The sequence below is a fragment of the Toxotes jaculatrix genome, chromosome 15 (genome assembly GCF_017976425.1).
Source record: "Toxotes jaculatrix isolate fToxJac2 chromosome 15, fToxJac2.pri, whole genome shotgun sequence".
Classification (NCBI taxonomy): domain Eukaryota; kingdom Metazoa; phylum Chordata; class Actinopteri; family Toxotidae; genus Toxotes; species Toxotes jaculatrix.
Genome location: NC_054408.1, coordinates 20,018,325 through 20,037,706, shown reverse-complemented (window position 1 = coordinate 20,037,706; position 19,382 = coordinate 20,018,325). Strand labels below are relative to the sequence as shown.

The 19,382-nt window shown below is 41.9% G+C and overlaps 1 protein-coding gene across 3 annotated transcripts in view; it reads left to right on the top strand.

Moving 5' to 3' along the window:
- The window catches only part of hdac4 (histone deacetylase 4), a 116,329-nt gene that overhangs the window by 44,302 nt on the left and 52,645 nt on the right, over window positions 1-19,382 (top strand). The window contains exon 1 of one of the 3 annotated variants that reach the window (XM_041056670.1): window positions 13,423-13,502. The exons of 1 other annotated variant lie outside the window; for it this stretch is intronic. Coding sequence is in view for 1 of the 2 variants with exons in the window: in XM_041056669.1 (XP_040912603.1) it covers window positions 13,669-13,672 (4 nt within the window). In the remaining variant the exon portion in view is untranslated. Of the gene's footprint in view, window positions 1-13,422; window positions 13,673-19,382 lie in introns of those variants that run through there. One more of the 3 variants, XM_041056669.1, reaches the window with a different exon arrangement.

Sequence of the window (19,382 nt, the reverse complement as noted above, 5' to 3'; positions counted from 1 at the left end):
TACAAACATATGTATATGTAGGACATGTAATAGGCTTGGAATTAAATGGGCTCTGTCTGTGGTTTTTTTTAATAGTACACATTTTCATGGTCTTTGAACGGTTCTTGCGTGGAACATTTTTTGGGTTTGAATTTTTCAGAACAGAAATGTAGAAAAGAAGCACGATGACTTAAATTGATGACCATGTTTTTGTGGAAATAATATATACAATTTTTAGACTGGGTTCATCAATAATGTAGAGGCAGAAAGCAGCAGCCTTACTTGAAATTCATCTTGAAAGCTCTATTGCAACAATGGAAGAGTATTTGACCTCCTTTTATACATTTATTGTGGCTCTAACAAAATAATGCACATACACTTACACACTTATACCTCAAATGCTTGTTTGTGGCCTATCTGAACAGGTCAACACACATCATCTGAATATTATTACCCTGCTCATCCTTGAATATGAGTTAGACACCTATATTTGGTACCAGGCCTCTCTAACAGGGATAGAAATTAATTTAATGATATTGACATTTACAAGTTATTTAACTGACTCCCCAATGGCAGAGAGAAACTGAAAGCGTGTATGCGTAGGCGAGTGTGTGTACTGAGAGGAGTAAAGCTGAAACTTCACTTTATTTGGTAATGATGTACTGTAATTCTGTAGTTTGTAAATGTGTGTTAGCGCTACACTGCAGCCAGCATTATCTGCTGCTTACAACCAGAGCTTAGCCTGTAACAGTTTTCTGTTTGCATGGGACTAGTGTGGGTTAAAAGCCATTTCCATAGACCTTTGTGATATACACGTCTCCTTTATGAAGACAATGGCACGCTGACAAAACCAAACTGACGGAGAACAATAAAAAACAATCCCAGATGCTCTTAGCCTTATATTAATTTCACAACTTACAGTTCAAAAACTGATTTACTAATCACGTTTATTAAGATTTAAATAAATACTGTGTGATGCGTAGGTTAGGTTCTTTGTGTTCGAAAGGTGACATGCAGAAATACAGTTCTGTGCAAAGGTTTTTGGCTTCTTTCAGAAATTATGCCACAAATAGTTTTTATTTATCAGTTCACTTACATACAACTGCATACACAGCACCAGTTCTACTACACACTACACATACACTACATGTACACACAGCTTTTCAGGTACTTGACAGGTAGGTTGTTCCAAGTATCTTGGAGAACTGGTCAGAGTTCTTCTGTGGATTTAGCCCGTCTCAGTTTCTTCTGTCTCTTCATGTGATCCCAGACTGACTCCATGATGCTGAGATCAGGACTCTGTGGAGCTGCTGAAGAAGGTCCTTTATGACTGGCTGTATGTGGGTCATTGTCATACTGCTGTATCTGCTGTTTTATTTCTTTCTCTTCTTTAGTAAATAACAGTTAACAAATTATGAGTTTTGAATGTATTTCTAGCATTTGTTGACTCTCAACAGAGTGCCCACTGTTGTTTAAATGTCAGTAACGTTAAAACACATTTTTATATTCCAACCCTGTGAACAAATGGCAGGCTTAATGCGTCTCATGCTTTTTCATGTATCACTTGAAAATACTGAGAAACTGCACACAGTGTAGTGCGATGTATAGCCAAAGCATCTAGACAGAAGGTTTGTAGTTCTGGTGTTAAGTATAATACACAGTCACAATCGCAATCATAGGACTGAACTGCTGAATCAAATTTGGCTTGGAAAATTCAGAGTGTGGTACAGTCCTAATAATAACTAAATGTTTAAATGCCTGCCAAAAATGGACAACAGCATTTTATCGGAATAAGTACAGTAAAATATTCTGTTCACACATTCATAAGACGTGCTAGAATTAAGGGGGCAATGTGTAAGAATTGGCCAACTGTCGAATTCATACTCCAAACAAATAGGAGGCAGCATATTACCATAAAGTTGGGGGGTCAAGCCCTGTTGTAAGAGACAAGGGCCCCCCCCCCCCTCCTCTTCTTCCCTTCCCCTGTGCCAATGTCAGACTGGTCATAGGATATACCAGGACAAATCCTGGTGGGCCGCTGCACCAGTGGGCCAGTGGACCGTCAAAAAACCCATAAAGTCTTCAAAGTGCTCATGAGAGCGTGCTGTGTGCGTGTTCCTGGACTGGGCTCGCTGACCAACAACACAAACAAGTTTCAACCCTCATGCTGAGCTAGAGTTAGCTTGAATAAATCTAACCACAGCATAGGGCTGTTGTTGACTTGTTGTCAAACCTGCTTAGATTAGGAAATAATGTTTTCCACACAGGTTTACCTTGAAATCTGATTATGTAACTGGTTGATTGTTTTCTTTGGTTATTGTTAGACTGATGATGAGGATTTCTCACCCAGTCTGCCCAGTCAGAGAGACAGGGAATGTGTATTGTGTATTGCATAGTGCAGGAAAGGTGGAGGAAGGCGAGGGAGAGGGAGAGCAGCAGCATCAATAGCTGAGAATATAAGAAAGGGTGGAGGAATATCGCCAAGACAGAGAGGACTTCTTCATCCTCTTGTGTTGGACTGAGGGCAGACTGGACACTACAGTGACTCACTATCAGTTTGACGTACAAAGTGGTATTACAAGACGGGGCCGACTGCAGCTAGCTGGTTAGCGTGCTCACTTCAATAATCTCTCCAATACAATACACAGACATCTTTGACATAACATCAAAACTTTCTTTAGATTCTGCTGATAATCTTATTTAATTTTTTCATCTTTTAAATTCAAATACTTTCACATTGCCCCTTTTAATAACTGGGTGCCTTCAAGAGCAACAGTAACACTTCCTGTGCATGTGTAGTGAGACGACAGCAGCTGCAGTCAGCGCTGGTGACCTTTAAGTCACCAGTCTAATTGTATATGTGTTTCTGTTTTATTTATTTCTTTATTTATTTTTTTGATTTGGGATCAAAAGTAGAAATGAGTGTCAGTCAGAGTGAATGGCTGAAGTAGCGGAAATTTCAAATTGAGGGAGAGAGGTGGAGGAGGATGATCAGGAAGACTCAGCGATGGAGACAGATTTGGGTGCATATTAATCAGGATGACTAAATAGTGCACAGGAGGAGGTACTGTAAGAGGAACAGAAGTCAGCACCTTTCAGAGTCACTTCCATACTTAGATGTGAATGTGGGTTTGAGCATCTGTTTGTATTGTGAGTTCTCATGTGACCATTAGCAGAGGGACTGAAAATTACAGCCTAGACGAACATACAATGGGCATGTTGTGTGTGAGTATGTGTGTATTTGTGTGTTTGCGTGGCATGTCTGTCCGTCCGTCCCGCCATATAGGTTAAACTCGGCTCTTTCTCCCCAAGCCAAAACAGCTTTCTCCCACTCTGCACAAATTAGCAGCAGCCCACGCTCCACTCACACATAACTGTCAGAGCACAGACGCTGCAGGGAGTGAGGAGGAAGGAGGGGTAGGTGAGAGAAGTGATGAAGGAGGAGGAGGAGAGAGGAAGACAAATTGGGAGAGGAGGATGGGAAAATAGAGGAGCAGAGCAGGAGAAGAAGCAGAAGTGACAGATAATGTAGACCAGAAGCGGTTTTTGTGGCTCGCAGAAGGGCTTTGTTATGGCTCCTTTCATCAGAGCCTGGTGTGCACTGTCATAATCAGCAAGAAACGTGACAGTTGTCTTTTTTACGTTTTTAGTCTTAATGCTTTGTGCACATGTCCATTTTCTCTCTGCACAGTGCTGATAGGAGGGCTTAGCAGAATGAGAGGCAAGCAAGTTGAGAGAGGATGAAGAGCAGTTCACACAGGAAGTGGCAGACCTGTTGGCCAGCTCCTGTCCCCTACCCCTCCGACTGAACAGCTTATCTTTATTTAGACTTGTCAATTATCTATGAGCACTTAAGAACCTGAGAGTGGGAGGAGGAGGTAGAATAAATGCAATGAATGGACATGGAAGGGGGGGGGGGGTGCACGGGAGGAGAACAGCAATTTGTGGAGAAGAGGGCCTGGGTAAGTAGAAAAAGAGGGATGAGGAAAGGCACATTATGCAAATATCAGTGGGCTCATTACCATTTCAAAACTCTGGAAAGGAAATCATAAGAAGTGGAGAGAAACGTATTTTTGGCTGAATTCTTTCTCACTCTCTGCTTTCCCATTTCTCCAGCTCTTTTTCTCTCTATCTCTCTCACACACACATCACAACCCTCTCTCTTGCTTGCTCACTCAGCTCCAGTCTCATTTCTCAGTGTGTGTTTTCTAAATCTGTGCTCACTTGGCCTCTGATTTTACATGTTCATTCTGCATCTAGAGCTTGACTATACACTCAGTGGCTACTTCATAAGGTACAAGTTTCGGTCACTGGATATCACCCACCTTTCTCCCCCTCAGAACAGCCTGCACTCTTAGTGGCATGGATTCGACAAGGTGACAGCCTCAATGATGGAATCAGATTTGTCAGCTGCACATTTATACTGTGAATCTCCTGTTCCACTTCATCCCAAAGGTTTTCTATTGGATTGAGATGTGGTGACTATGGAGCCCATTGGAGTACACTGAGCTTGTTGCTCAGGTTAATTATGGCTGGCTACCAAACCTGCCTCATAGAAACTATGCATATATACTACAAATCTTCCCAATAATATGTGCTCTTGTGATACAACATTGCCTGTAGCATTGAAAGCATGATTAAACGTGTATGGTTATCTTTAGCCATCACCCGGTCAGTGTAATGGTAAGATTTTGGTCTCGGTTAAGTATTGAGAAAATTAAAAGTGACTTAAAGCATGAGGATGTATTTATTTCAGTAATATTTAACCAAACCCAGAATCTTTTTTTCTTACCTTAACCAAAGCACTTATGGTGACTAAACTGAACCACATGTGGGACCAAGAAGCCATGGATAGGTCCATGGCCACATGTTCTGTATGCCAAATTCTGACCCTGCTGACTACATGTCGCAGCACAAATTGAAAGTCATCAAACCAGATGACAGTTTCTTAGTCTTCTGCTGTCCACTGCTGGGGAGCGTGTGCCCATTATATTGTCTGTTTCTTGTTGTTGACAGGCCTGGAATCTACTGCTGCTGCAGTTCAAGGTTGGACGGGTTGTGCGTTCAGAGTTGCTCCTCTGCACATGCCACTGTTGTGGTTATTTAAGTTTCTGTCGCCTTCCTGTCAGTTTGAACCAGTCTGGTCTCCTCTTCTGAACTCTCTGGCTAACAAGGCATATTATCTCACTGAACTGCTGCTCACTGAATGTTGACAGGCACAGATATTAGACAGCTATTAGTGAAAATCTCAGCATCAGTGGTTTCTGAGACAAACTAAATCACCCTCTCTGACATCAGCCAATGCATTGTCAGAGTCACTTGCAGTAGATTTGTTTCCTGATTGAGATGTTGTATGTATGAAAATGAATGATTAGATAATTGGCCTTAACAAGCAGGCGTACAGGTGTGACAGTGTCAACCCAGAGTCATGACAAAGAAAGGTGTCTTCTCATCATACCCTGCTTCTCCACTCTGTATGGTCTGTATTTTTCAAGCACTTGTAGCCACGGATCACCTAAGGGAGCAGTGTACGTAGTGACAAGCTAATATCCTGATATCCTGATTATGAGATTTTTATCTTGTAATTACAATGAAAGTGATTAACAATTGACATCTTCAAAGGTGTGGAGTTTTAATCATCTCTGCCCTCTGTCCTCTTTGAATCCCCCCTTTTTTTGGGTGAATGCAACGTGCGTTTGTCAGATGTAATACATGAAAAGAAGAGGGTGAACTAGCAGCTGAAAGGGTGACAGGATTACTGTTGAGAAGCCAGAGATGGAGAGCAACGTGTGTTCCAGATGACACCCTGTCTGCAGGTCACCGTGACTGCGCGAAGACACTTGTCTGCCAGCCAGACCCCTGCTACCAGCCTCCCTTACTCACTGGAACATGGAGTTTTTATATCTCTGTGTGTGACTGGATGCTTGACCTCAATCCTGACATTGTCAATATGTGTGTTTGTGCTTGCATGTAAAGGAACATGCCCTACGCAGAGAGTCTGGGAGTTTGGCAGGCAGATCATTCGCTTGTGTAACAGCCTTATTTTCACCTGCATGTCATCTGCTTCCTTTCTGTCTTCCGTCCCCACTACTTTTGGTTTTGCTGCAGGTGATGCTCAAAATCTCACAGGGAAAAGAAAGACTTCCTGTCGGGAAAAGTAGTATCTATGGTGAGTGAGTGAAAAATATTTAAGTTCATTGTGAGCCACTGATTCAGTTCAAGTAAAAGTTAGGTAATTCTACTTATTCATCTCTGATTCAGCTGAAAAAGTTCCAACACAGTTCATTTGCAAGTATTTAGCCCTGAAGCACTAAGCATGAACTGCATGACAGAATCACCAAATCACTTTACCCACCAATTACTTTCCACCAGATTGTAGTCCCGATTCAGAAGTTTGCAGCCTTGCATTGAATTTTAGTCTTACACCCCAACAGCAGGACTTCAAATCAGCACCTGTCTGAATGAACACTTTTCCTAATGGAAGACAACCTGTTTTGTATACACATGCTCGCCGTGGGAGCCCACACAGCCCTCAGGCCTTGGTGCCAGCTTCCCAGATGGGCCCCCAAAGCCCCCTACCGCCCCCACACACTCCCTGACCTGGCATGGATTCCCCTTGCCTGGTGCCAGTTTGGTGTAGGCTCTAGTCGGTGGGCAGCTGCCTCTTTTCTGCTTAGCCACCATCAGTCTCATACACACACACACACACACACACACACACACACGCTAACAACCATGTCAAAGTCATTGCCCGAGGGATGTTTCCAAATGGTTCTCTTGAACTTCTGATGAACTGAAATATAATCTCCTGTACCCTCCTTCGTTCCATCTTCTTGAATCTGTCTTTTTATTTCTTTTGCACTTAACAGTTTCAGAATAATTTACCTATATTTAGAGTGAAAATGAAAGCTGAAAAGGATATTGGGAAGTCCACAAAAGTGTACTTTGCACTGAAGCAAAACGTTCAAGGCAACATGCTAAAAGAAACCTGAAACTATCAGGGAGCTAAGGTGAAATTAAATTTGATCCTGAGACAAAGATTGGAGTTTTAAAGGGAATACGAGACAGTGTACCAGTGCCTAATTATATCTACAGACATAGCCTGAGGTTGTGGCCTTCATGTCAACCCTGTTAAAGGGAGACACTCGCATACACACTCTTCACATTCGGGTCTAAGAAAGTATGGCAGAGTGCTCAGAGCCAGACTTGTTTTTGTCTTCCAGCAGAACAGGCAATGCCTTAACCCACTTTGTCTGCATCAGTGCCATTATCCTGACAGCCATAGCAGGTGGACTATGTGTGTGAGAGAGAAAGAGAGTTTGTATTCATGTGGATGTTGTAGAGGGAAAAAAAAGATTTCACCATTTTACCATGCCATGAATATTGCATACAGCCTGGTGTGTTGGCTGGCTGGGCTTTGGAAGATGTCTGGATTGTCCGACTGTGTGGTGAATAAATAGTCCTTTAAAGTATTTTTCTTTTTTTTGCTCTCATAGGGTTTAGATGGGAAAAGAAGACCAAAAAAGACACTTAATTTTAGTCTTTTAAAGCAGCAGTTATTATTATCCCCAGAAATCAACATATGGGTGAAAAGTTAGTGTATTACCAGCTGCATATGCGACTGCTAATGATCCCATATAGTTATATTTAGGATACTTCAGTCACTGAGTTTGAGTATTTCTCTGCCTGTGTATGGTCATACTAAAATGTGGCACAGAAAAATAAATTTACATGTCCTTGCAAAAAATATTTGGCTCTGGAATCTACCTGTGCTCTTAGTTGCTAGCCAAACAATACGTTAAAACAGTTTATTCAAATAAGCAGTTTGTACTCAGTCAGAACAGAGTTGCAATTGGATGCTTTAACACAACTACTACGATAGATTCTTCTATTTATAGACTCACTTAGTGTCCATTACTTCACGGATCAGCACTATCAGGATACTTTGCAGTTGTTTAGCAGCTTAAAGTTGCATCTGTTTAAGTTCACCAAAGTTAAACTCTGCACTCTGCAAGATCTGCACAGACTTGCTTCACCTCCACAAGTAAACGCACTGACCAATTCCATTGAAAGTAATTAATTTGAGTTTGCAATTCTCTGTTATCAGTGCTGGTATGACACAGTCCAGTAATTAGTCCCAGTATCTGTTCTTATTTTGGGATAACATGGACCAGTAACCTGCCAAACCAAGATGATGAAATGAAACTATTTAGTGCTGTAACCAGATTTTGGTTTCCTTGATTTTAACTTGTTGATGCATGTCTCTGGTTTCTCTTACCTTCACCCTTTTGCCATTTTAAGGCAGACACTAGCCTACATATTAGTTTCTGCTGTGGCACACCAACAGGGGATAATATCTGTAGGCAGTTCTCCGAAATGTCTTTGACTGCTATACTCAGTATTAAGAAATATTACTCTCATCAGAGCTAGCATAGGGTAGCACATATCAGATTCTGTAGTTTCTGAAATGCCTGTAGCTAGGCATTTACTAGATTGTACAATTTATGAACTTGTGTTTGTTCATGTGCAGATGTAAAGATAAACAGATGGATTTTTCATTTGACTTCAGCCATTCTTTGCCCTTTCACTTCCTGTTAAACTCACTTGTTAATGTAGAGGTGTGTTGTGTAAAGGCTTTTAAAAGCCCTAGCAGGATCGTATGGTTCTAGAAGAGTCCTCTGGAACCTATCTATTATGGATGACCACTTCAGGGTTCAGACCTTTTCTTTACTTTCACAAGGGGTTTTCCTAGCTTCTGGCTGACAACAGCACCGTGACCAGAGGTTAGCCTTCCTCAGTCCGGGAAGAGGAGTTCATTACAGCCAAGCCCGCAGTCTAATGGCTGCAGCGTGGCCATCACTGATAGACTGTATTTTACCACAAACTTGTTTAACAGGCAAAATAGACCATGTTTGCTGTCTGCCACTATGTGTAGCAATTTTCCAAGTGGAGTGGAGAGAGCTGGTTATTGACATAACTGGAAAAATAAGTTTAAGAGTAGACTTTCTTCTAGAAAAATAAATACAGGTAGGTGTGTTTATTTGTTTATATTAAAGACATTAGACAAATGCCCACATCCTTCGAATTAACTGATTATCACCAAAGTGGATATGCTGCTTTCTCTCATTGTATGAATCCTTGGTGTTCTTTTGGGATGGCTTACACCTGGACTCATCTTTCTTATTGATGCAGTCCTCCATTTGGAACCATCTTGCCTACCTCTCTGTCTGTTTACATTATTGACAAGGCCCATATTAGGCAGGTTGCTATAATCTGTACTCTGTCCATAAAGGGTTTGTGGGCCCAGCTTTAGTGCACAGGGGCATTCCTGTGACCCATTTGATTTTAAGTGCAGAGGGAGCAGTGTGGTGAGCTGACATCTCTCATAAGTTCAGTTTAGCATTGCCGACAGCTAATGGCTCTCTGTCTGCTGCGAGCTTGGCACAGACTGGGGAGGCATTACCATTGAGACGGAAGGAGAAGGCGTAAAATATGAATGAATAGAGCTCCCCCACTGCAGCCAGGAGCTCAAAGCATCTCTTTTTCTTACCACGTCTGGGTTTTAAGAAGGTGTTTTGAAACCTTGGTGTTTTGAGGCCTTCTTCATAACTGATCGAAGTTGATTCTTGTTATGAGTCATTTGTGCATGATGCACAATACTGACACACAAAAACAAACACTGACAAATGCAAGCACACATTAATTGCTCCAAACACTTCCTTTATTTAAACGTGCCTGGAACAACCTTGGTCAAATGATATGACACTCAGACACACAGACACACACACACACACACATATATAAAGGTTTTCATGTTTGTACATGTTTGTAAATGTTCATATACAATAGCAATAAAATGTGTACCTTATTAAAGTAAGATTCCTCTTTTAAGTGTCAATAGACAATTTTAAGAGCTTTGTCTGTTTGCCCATTTAAGAGGATGCTCAGATGGTGGTTTCTCATATTGTCCATCAGTTGAGTATGTTCTGATTGTCATTAGAAGTTTATTGCATTGCATTAGTCAGCTTAATGATTTATTTGAATGGACGTTTCAGATTGATTTATTGATTAAAATTGTATTTTGAGTTTCCCAGAGATTCCACTCAATGGGACTGGAGGCAGAGAGAGAGAGAGAGAGAGAGAGAGAGAGAGAGAAAAAAAGGGGGGGGGGGGGGGGTTGAAGAGAGAGTGAGAGTGTGTATTATAAATAACCCCAATCAATAATAAACGACACAGTATCTCACATATTTAGAGTCGGGTCTGGTGTTCTCTGGGGAGATGGATGAAAAAAGCAACTCTCCTCCCACCCTCCCCCTGTCACTGAGGAGGGTGAAGACAAGAGCAGAAGAAGGTACAAAAATAATAGTTGCCATCTCTTCCCCTCTCCTGAGCATGAACCATCTTGTGGTTATGGTTTGCATGCATGTCTGCGTGTGTATGTGTATCTGTGTGCGCACATGTGTGTACATTACGAGGCGGATGCCGCCCATTACTTATTCATCAGTCCTGTCTGCCTGGCTGCCATACTGTGTACTTCAGCATGCCTTGCAATCATTATGCCACATGCATTATTTAAGGCGCATGCACGTTCTGACTCTGATGCAGATAGCTACACAAGCTATTTATCTTGGATATGCTCACTTATCGCCTTGTCTGATTCTCTTACAGGCTGTTGCAAATGACTGCAGAAGCCCTCTTTCACACAGCCATTCATTGTCTTATCTTTAGGTCACACACCACCCTGTACACAGTTCCATACACATGCTTTCATTCATATTTTTGTTTTGTTTTCAAATAGATGGGCATACTTGCCCCACTCATTGAATCCCTCATACAGTCCAAATCCCTGCACATGGTTCTGTGCGTACTTCATTTAATGTCTGTGTACGTAGACTTGTGTCATAATATGCATGTCTGTTGTCACGTCACGAACATGGACAGGTGACAAAATCTACCTGCACAGAGGTGGACTTGTTTGGGCACATTTGACAACAGTGCTTTTTAACCACAAGACAACATGAAAAAAAAATTCAGATGCTTGACGTTCATATGAATGCTTTCCTCTTGTCTTGAAACAGTTTTATGTGTTGTGATTGTTACTTAAAACTTTTGCTTGCATCCCATGCTTAGTAATGAACTGGTGGTCTGCAGTTCTTTTTTGCATGTCATGTAATGGCAGAAAAAACAAACATCTACAGAAGCTGTCCACATGCTCTCCTCATTTTTGTTTGACAAGCTGCTGGCTCACTGCCGCTGATCTTTGACCATGTTGGTTGCCAGTTAACCTAATGTCCATACATTTATTTTTACCAGAGAGTTAATAAGGTGCTCCTTTGCTCAGTTTCACAGTCTGGCCAATGCAATCCCTGATGATGATTCTCCCTGTTCTAAAAATGAAAAGGTGTTTGTGTGCGTGTCTGTTTGCCATTATGGTTTTGGTTCAGTAGCATTAGCTGCTATCGGTGTCATGGCTGCATGAAACTTAGCTAAGCCTTTGACGTCAACGCCATACAACGAGCTGATAACACAGCAGAGTTTTATCGCAGCCAGGTGTGTGGGTGTGTTGTCTGATCAAACAAAACTTGGCTTCCTGGATTCTACGCTGAACTTCAAAAATAGCTCCTGCAAACACACACAGACGCAGATGACCCAACACGCACCTACATACACACATGCACCTCGAACACATGCTCACACATGTATGCGCACATACAAATTAGGTCAGGAGATGTGCGCAAAAAATGGAGTTGTTTATATGCACCTACATAATCAGATTATTGGTTTGGGTTTGTGGGTTAACCAGATTTTGTAAATACCATGCAAACAAGCAAACCAGTCAACTTAACTGAGGAAAAGAATTAAGAGACATCTGGTACTTGCCATGTTTTTGAGAGAGACACCTAATTTCTGTACATATGCAAAAGTAAGGAAAGCGAAGCATCATTGAGAAAGAAGTAACAGCAGGATGATCGATGGAAAGATAATTACACTGAGGCTCACGTTGACCAAAATATTACAGGTCAAGTCTGATTAGAAGTGAAACTGAAACTAAATAATGAAGAATGACTAAGTCTGTTTCCTAACCTTAAAGATCCAACTCCTCTGTGGTCACCCACACAGGTGACTTCACTTATTTATGCCTGATTAGACTCCTCGAGACTGTGTGGATGTATACAGACTTGACTGCCATCTCTCTCACTCTTCTGTTTGTTTTGTTTTACCTGTAAGGGTGGGACATATTACACCTTAGTCATCCTGACTATTATATACAGATTGATGACTTCAGATAATTATGGCCAATTAATTACATTAAGTAAGAACACCTGTGTGGGTGTTTGCAGGTCAGTTCCTTGTAAAAATGTTTAGACATGTAGGCATTATTTAAATAAATATGTCTAAATACAGTACATGGTAATGACAAGAGGAGATACCTGATTATTTACCAACTGCATATAAGTGCATATAAATGCAGCTGGACATAGAGTAATGAGGTTATTGTGCTGTGCATATTTTTAGGGTATTGACTAGTGGAAATAAATATAGCATTGATGGGTCCACGTGTCCACTCTGAAGACACACCTCCATGCTTTTTGTTTTACTGTGCTTGTGAAGGTTACGCCTTGTTTAACACATGCACATTCTAAAATAACAAACAGTCTTTAGCTTCTCAGGATCCTGGAGCTTTTTAGTGTATTAAGTGTTGAGCGTGTAATTCACAACCTTCCTTTCTAATGTCACCACCCTACATACTGCTGCCCTTCACAGACACAGAATTGATAAAGTTACTACTTAAAAATATATAAACAAAACGTGACAAAGCATCCAAACAAAATTTACTGACATATTCGAACATATCGAGGTGGGATAAGAAGCCGTAGCTGTAAGCAGCATCTACTGTGCGTGCAGTGGACACAGACGTCTCTGATGTGTGTGTGTTTTCAGTGGTTGTTAAGTGTTCTAGTTGCAAGACCAAGCAGCCTCCATTATCATCAAGTCAGCTTCATAACAACTGTGTGTTGGGCTCCTGGTGTGTAGGAGGGTTTCAGATAGAGAAGAGCCAGAAATGTGTATGTGTGTGAGTGTGTTTGCAACAAGTAACGCACATCAAGAAATGTAAGCAACAACAACAGTGAGCTCTGTTCAGGCCAAAAAAGCATTTAACCACAGTGTTTGCTCAGTCAAAGGAGAATGTAGTCAGAGCGTCTCTGCCTGTCCACTGATCGGTGAGTTCAGAGGCAGAGAGGGAGAGAAAGAGAGAGACCAGTAAAATGCTCAACATGCCTGAGACTGCCCTCTGATGTCACTGTGAGAGAGAGAGAGGGAGAGAGAGAGAGAGAGAGAGAGAGAGAGAGAGAGAGAGAGAGTGGGAGGGGACCAGAGGAACAGAGGGAGGGAGAGACGGTGGCAGCCGGAAAACAGAGCAAAGCGCGTCAGTGAGAGAAACAGAAAGAAGCGACAGAGTGAGAGACGCAGAGTGTGAAAGACAGGGAGGGAGAGAGATCTGTTCTCACTACGAAAACCAGGTTGGTCTGCTGTATTTTGGCGCTACAGTGGACTTTAGAGCTCCGTTCAGAGTCGCACTTTTGGCTACAAACACACTCTTTCTCTCGCTCGCTGAGACACTGTACACTGCACACACAAAAACACACACACACAAACACGCAACAACAAGACAACACGGCACAACTGATGGGTAAGAGCTCTTGTTGTTATGCACAGATTGTTGTTTGAATAGCGTATGTGGATGTTTATTGAGCTGGTTTGTCATTTGTGTGTCTTTTGTTGTGTAAGGGATGAGTTTATTTAGTGCTTATGTGTGCGCTGATTAATTTCACGTTGGGGTGTTTTGTTAAGTTGGTGTGTGTGAGTGTGATACCTGAGCACACGTGTCTATATGAACTCGTTAAGCGTATGGATTTTTGTACTGTGTATGTGTGTTCACTTGAAGAGCGAGTGTGTGTGTGTGTGTGTGTATGTGTTCATTGGCTGTGTGGGTGTGCAGCCCTGAGCAGTGACAGTGTTTATTGAATGGTACTGATGTATGGAGACTCTCGCTCAGCACCACTCAGTGCAGCCTGTAACTGAATGGAGCAGATGGCAGTTGCTGTGTCTGTCCCTCCCCACAGCCTATTGTGTACATGCATTGTATTTGTGTCCATGCCTCTATGTGTGCACGGAAATATGTATGAAAGCTTCTGTTTTAAAACATATTGTGACTTTAAAGGTTTCCAATAATTTCTCAACACATTTTTACAGGATAAAAAGTAGTTAAAACAGTTTGATTCTCTCATGCATTCTTGCAGGAGTAAAAAGCTTTTTCTCTGGTTTACATTTCTGGACCAGATTACATTTTCTAGCCTTCTGAATTATTGAATAATAAGAGTTTCATTTGCATTTTGATTAGTGGCCAGTGTGCATGCAGTGTCATGTGTGAAGTTTCTACTTTGTGTCTGCATCCCAGCTCGATTCAGTGAAGCTTTGAGTTCACAGAGCTGTGATAGGTGTAGTAGATACACTCTTTGAATTAGTCCAGTTAAGGTGTTGTGTACCTCCGTATACACACCTGAAAACTCACTGTGACTGAATAATTCTTTAAATGATTTGACTGGTTACTTTTGATGGCTTTAACCCAGTGGAGTCGGTCTGTCAATCACGCTGACTAGCTGTCGTCAGAGAAAGAGAAAAGAGAGATGAGGAAGGCAGAGAGGTGATGACGCTCCTGGGACATGCAATGGGACATACATCAGCACTCGTACACACCCACCCGAGACTTAACAGTAAAGAATTGAGCTGAATGTACACGCAGGGCATTTGTTGAATTAGTTGCTTGCCATCATTGGTTCTCCCTCCATCACTAGCCCCACCCCTTCTTCTCTGTCCGACCAACTGCTGGCCACAATCCCACCAGTCGCCATGGCGTCCTCCTCTATGAGCACCTATGTGTGTGTGTATTTCTGTGTGTGTGTATGTGTAGCTCACAGCTGAGAAACATTATGTCAGCGATTACTGTTCATTCTTAATCTGTAAGCGTTACGCTGCTGTCACTTGTATCTGTCTTTGCGTGGCTTTGTTTTTATCGCACACATTGTGTTGGCATTTGCTCACAGTGATTGAATTGTAAATGAATGTGTGCACTCAGTTCCTCCTAAACTGTGATTAAACATGCATGGGGTTTTGTCTGAGTGCATGGATGCCCGGTGGGGCGAGGAGCTCCCTCGGGAATCCTGGTCTATAAATAACTCCCTCTGTGTGATCCATAATCTTTGCCTGATCACGGGAGCGAGGGATGAGAGGAGGGAGGGAGGGCCGTAGGGAGGGTCACAGATAGAAACATGCAGGGAGTGATGAATGAACAGATGAAGGGAAAGAGAAGAGGAGGCATTTCACTAGTCATGTTTGAGGCCGTTTCTGGCAAGTTCAGCCAGATTTCACATTGTCGTGCCTGTAGTAGGGAAACGTCACAACTCTATGAGATTTTCACAAAGTAAACATAATTTCCCGTCTGGAAATCAACAGAGTTTATCTGACTTCCGCCCTTCATACCTTTTATGGTCCTTGAGCTGCTGATGATCCTGGGACATGGACACATTTAGAATCGACTGTATACATTTATAAATTACACAGTCACCACACATAGAAAAACAGAGTTTTAGACAAAGTTTTTAACTGACGGTGATGTAAGAAAGCGAAGACATGTTTCTGTCTGGTTTCCTTGTCTCTTCACATATTGTTTTCTTTTGGATTCAAATCACTGCATAAGACAACAGTGGCTGTTTTGCTATGTAAATGTCAGTCTGTATTCTGAAGTTGCTCGGCCATGCCTGCAGCAGGAATGTTTGCATTATCATGCCTGGTGCTGTCACGGTGAGTCAGCTTGTGCAACCACCTTTCCTCCCGTTGGCTCAGCACCATACTGTCATGCCACATTCACAGAGTGCCATCTTTGTAAGCTGGGCTAATTACTTCACAGGTGTCTGCACCCTATTGGGTGCTGTATGCTGCTCTGTTGGCCTGTTGCTTTTCACAAAGCTTTGTTTACTGTAAACATGCTTCTGGGTATTGTTATTCTGAGAGCTACTGTTCATTTTGTCATGGCACAACTGTAACAGCACTGTGATCCTACAGAGCCATGTCAGCTTGACCGGGAACCGTCAGTCAGACGTGACACAGATTTGTTTCCTGTGTGTTATCAAACCTTCTGACAGCAGCTTAAAACAGACTTTAAATTTGCCAGAGCAGGGTTGTTTAACAAATTGGGATCTGTGCAGTGGAAAAATACAGTTACAGCCTTTTACAGTTTATAAACAATACCTAATTAAACAACAGCAGTTTCTGATAACTCTTGATTTTCAGAAACCCTTATTCATCTCTGTCTCCCTCTGTGCTGCCTGCACTTCCAGCCCCTCAGCTTGAGGATAAGTGGCTGAAGTGGACCACTGACCACTTGGTGTATGAGTGACCAGTCATGTTAATAGAATGAAACATACACATGGACATTTAGGATTTGAATTTTCTTTATTGTTCCCCAAGGACAAACTTCACAGCTCATGTCCTCTTCAAAAACACAGAGCTTGGATCCATATTTCTACAAGATATAATAAAAAACAAAGCAACATCTGTACTTTATGCTGTGCATGGAAACACAATATACCACAATAGAAAGGTATGTAAAAAAAATACAATGTTTTTGTATAGACACATTTTTTTTTTTTTTGCCAAGTTTACTGGGTGTAAGGGCATTTATTTTATCTATTTTTTTTTTTGTGCCTGTTGCTTAGGCTACCTCTTATCATAGACACAGGTACACACACAGTAGTTTTGGTGGAATTATTTGGCAGAGGTTCTCGCACCAGCTTGTTTGTCTTATGAATCATGACATTGGATGTCACCTTCTTTGTAAATGTTTGTGTTTGATATCTTGTTATTAGCTAGTTTACTGATCCCTGCTGTGAAAATATTTTTGTCAGTTGCAAGCCACTGTAATACAAGGCAGCAGGATTTCAGGAGACCTGTAAGTGTTGTTACCATTTATACTCTTTACCAATAAATTTCAGTAGAAGTCATCAATCGTGTGCATTCACCATTATTATTTTTTTTTTCCAAATTGACTTGGATTTGGATTTGGGTGTTGCATGTGAAAGGGTGGAAGCAGAATGTGCAATTTTTTTAATTTGTAGTTTTTTGGGGTGGGAGCCCCGTTTGTCCATGGAAACAAACAGCCTTTGTGAAGCCCCTGTGGCATGCCTATTGAGAAAGGCACTTGGGGAAGCGTACATAAACAGTGTGGGGTTGAGAGCGAGTTCTAGTCTAACGTCAGAGGCTCGCCAGAGCCCAATTTAGAGGAAATGGGGATGGCAGGGCTTTGTGTCCGAAACTCATTGGCATAAGTTCATATGGGAAAATATACTGTAGAAAAGGCGTTAATTGAGGTGATGTTCCATGCATGTTTGGCACGGTGAGGCTAGAATGGCTAGTGCCGGAGTCTCTCTGAAAGGGCCCCAGTGTGCAGAGTGGCACTCTGTTTGAAGTGCACTGACCTGCTTGATAGCCCAACAAAAGGTTTTCTTTGTTTGACCTTGATGTTTACTGCTTATTAAATATGTGTGTAAACAACTGACAAGCATGTGTGTATAAGTATGCGTGTACAGCAAATGTGAGAGGTGGAGAGTTCACTATGGTTCACTGAAAAAGGGTTTGTTTATGTAACATGGGTGATTGGCACAGACTGTGTATAGTGTGAATGATAAACAGTGACATCTACTAATGTGGCTCTCTTCCTATTGGCTCGTTAATGTCGGGGTGGCAGACATACAAGTTTGTAGGTCAGAGGTTCAGTTGTCACTTAACATACACATGTGTACACAACTTGCTCCCTTCCAGGTGTCTGACCTTAGCCACTGAAGAGATGAAAAATTGATTAAATTATGTCCCCTTTTAAACAGAGATCCCACTGCACTGCCGCTAAGAAGATCCCTCATTCACGCCATGCCGGCTCTCGGCGTTTTACACAGTTGTCAGTTTGGCTCTGTGACTGCCTCTGCTGCCGGCTTATTGCCGGAACAACAATGCCTCTCCATTCTGTGTTCGTGCCTTTCATGCAGAACGGAGAGGCAGGATAAAGGCTCGACATTCCCGCCTTGAGCAGGCTGTATAGCGGGGGCTTGTGAGTTCCTGCCATAATAAAAGGTTAAAAAACTCAGCTGACGGTATATTGAGACCTGTCTGGTTGTAGATTAAATTAAAACCTCACTTTGCTTAAATAAAAAATAACCTTAGCTCTTTCACCTTTTCAAACCATATAAAATAGTTACTCCTCATGTCCAGCTCTCAAACAAGTCTTTACAAGTGTAATGATACTATTAAACACACACACACACACACACACACACACACACACACACTCACACACACACACACAAACATGCACCAGTGAAGCACCAGCATGTCTGGCCCAGGGTGGCCACACCCTTTCTTCTCTCCCTGCTGTCCCGTTGGGTGGTGTCAAGTTTCCTCTCGCACTGAAAACCTGCCCGGTACCAAAGATGTCATTGGCTATCTCAGCAAGTTACTGCAACTCCATCGCCACCTCATTGGCCACTGGGGATGCCAGGACATCCATGATATGGAGATGCTCTCCACTCGTTTCAGGGTATTGATGACTGGCAGAGGGGCTTGGCACAGTGCAAGGTGGTTCTCCACAGAGCAGATATTGATCAGGAAAAAAAAAAGAGTGAATGATGCACAGGAGGATTTGATCTTGAGTTTACAGTAGATATCAAGCACAAATCAAGAATCGGTTTGAAGATTTTGTCACACAGAACCTTGTTTACTTGTTTTAACCTAAAGATCCAGTTTACCTCAGGCAGTGTTTATCTTTTTATAACCTGAATTAAATGTTCACACACCTTCACATATATAGCTCGTGTTACATACTGTCTCTAACTGTGTAAGTAGCTTTGCCAGTTTTAGATTGAAAAATGAAGCCTGCAAGTACTTACAGTAAAGTAGCGTGCAGACAGTGTTTAATCACAGCACGCTATATTCCATATCAAGGCTTTAAAGTTGGCAAATATTTTATTTGCGTTTTCTCTTCTTTCTCTAGTGTTGTGTTGAAAGGTTGTACCACTGTTTGTGTGTAAGCTGTTGTGTTGTTTGCTTGTTTTGGAGAAATAATCTGATTGCACTAATACCCTAGTTTTTGCATGTCAACCACATAGATGAAGGGATATTGCTTTTCCCATGTTTGCTGTTCTGTGTATTCATGTTTCAGCAGCACTACAGGCCTGTGCTACTTCACTGGATTATACAGATAAAGCAGAGTAAATGTTGCAGATTAAATCAAACAGAAGGAAAGTTACACAAACAGCCGCTTATACCCTGTGTCAGGCACTTTGATTTTTACA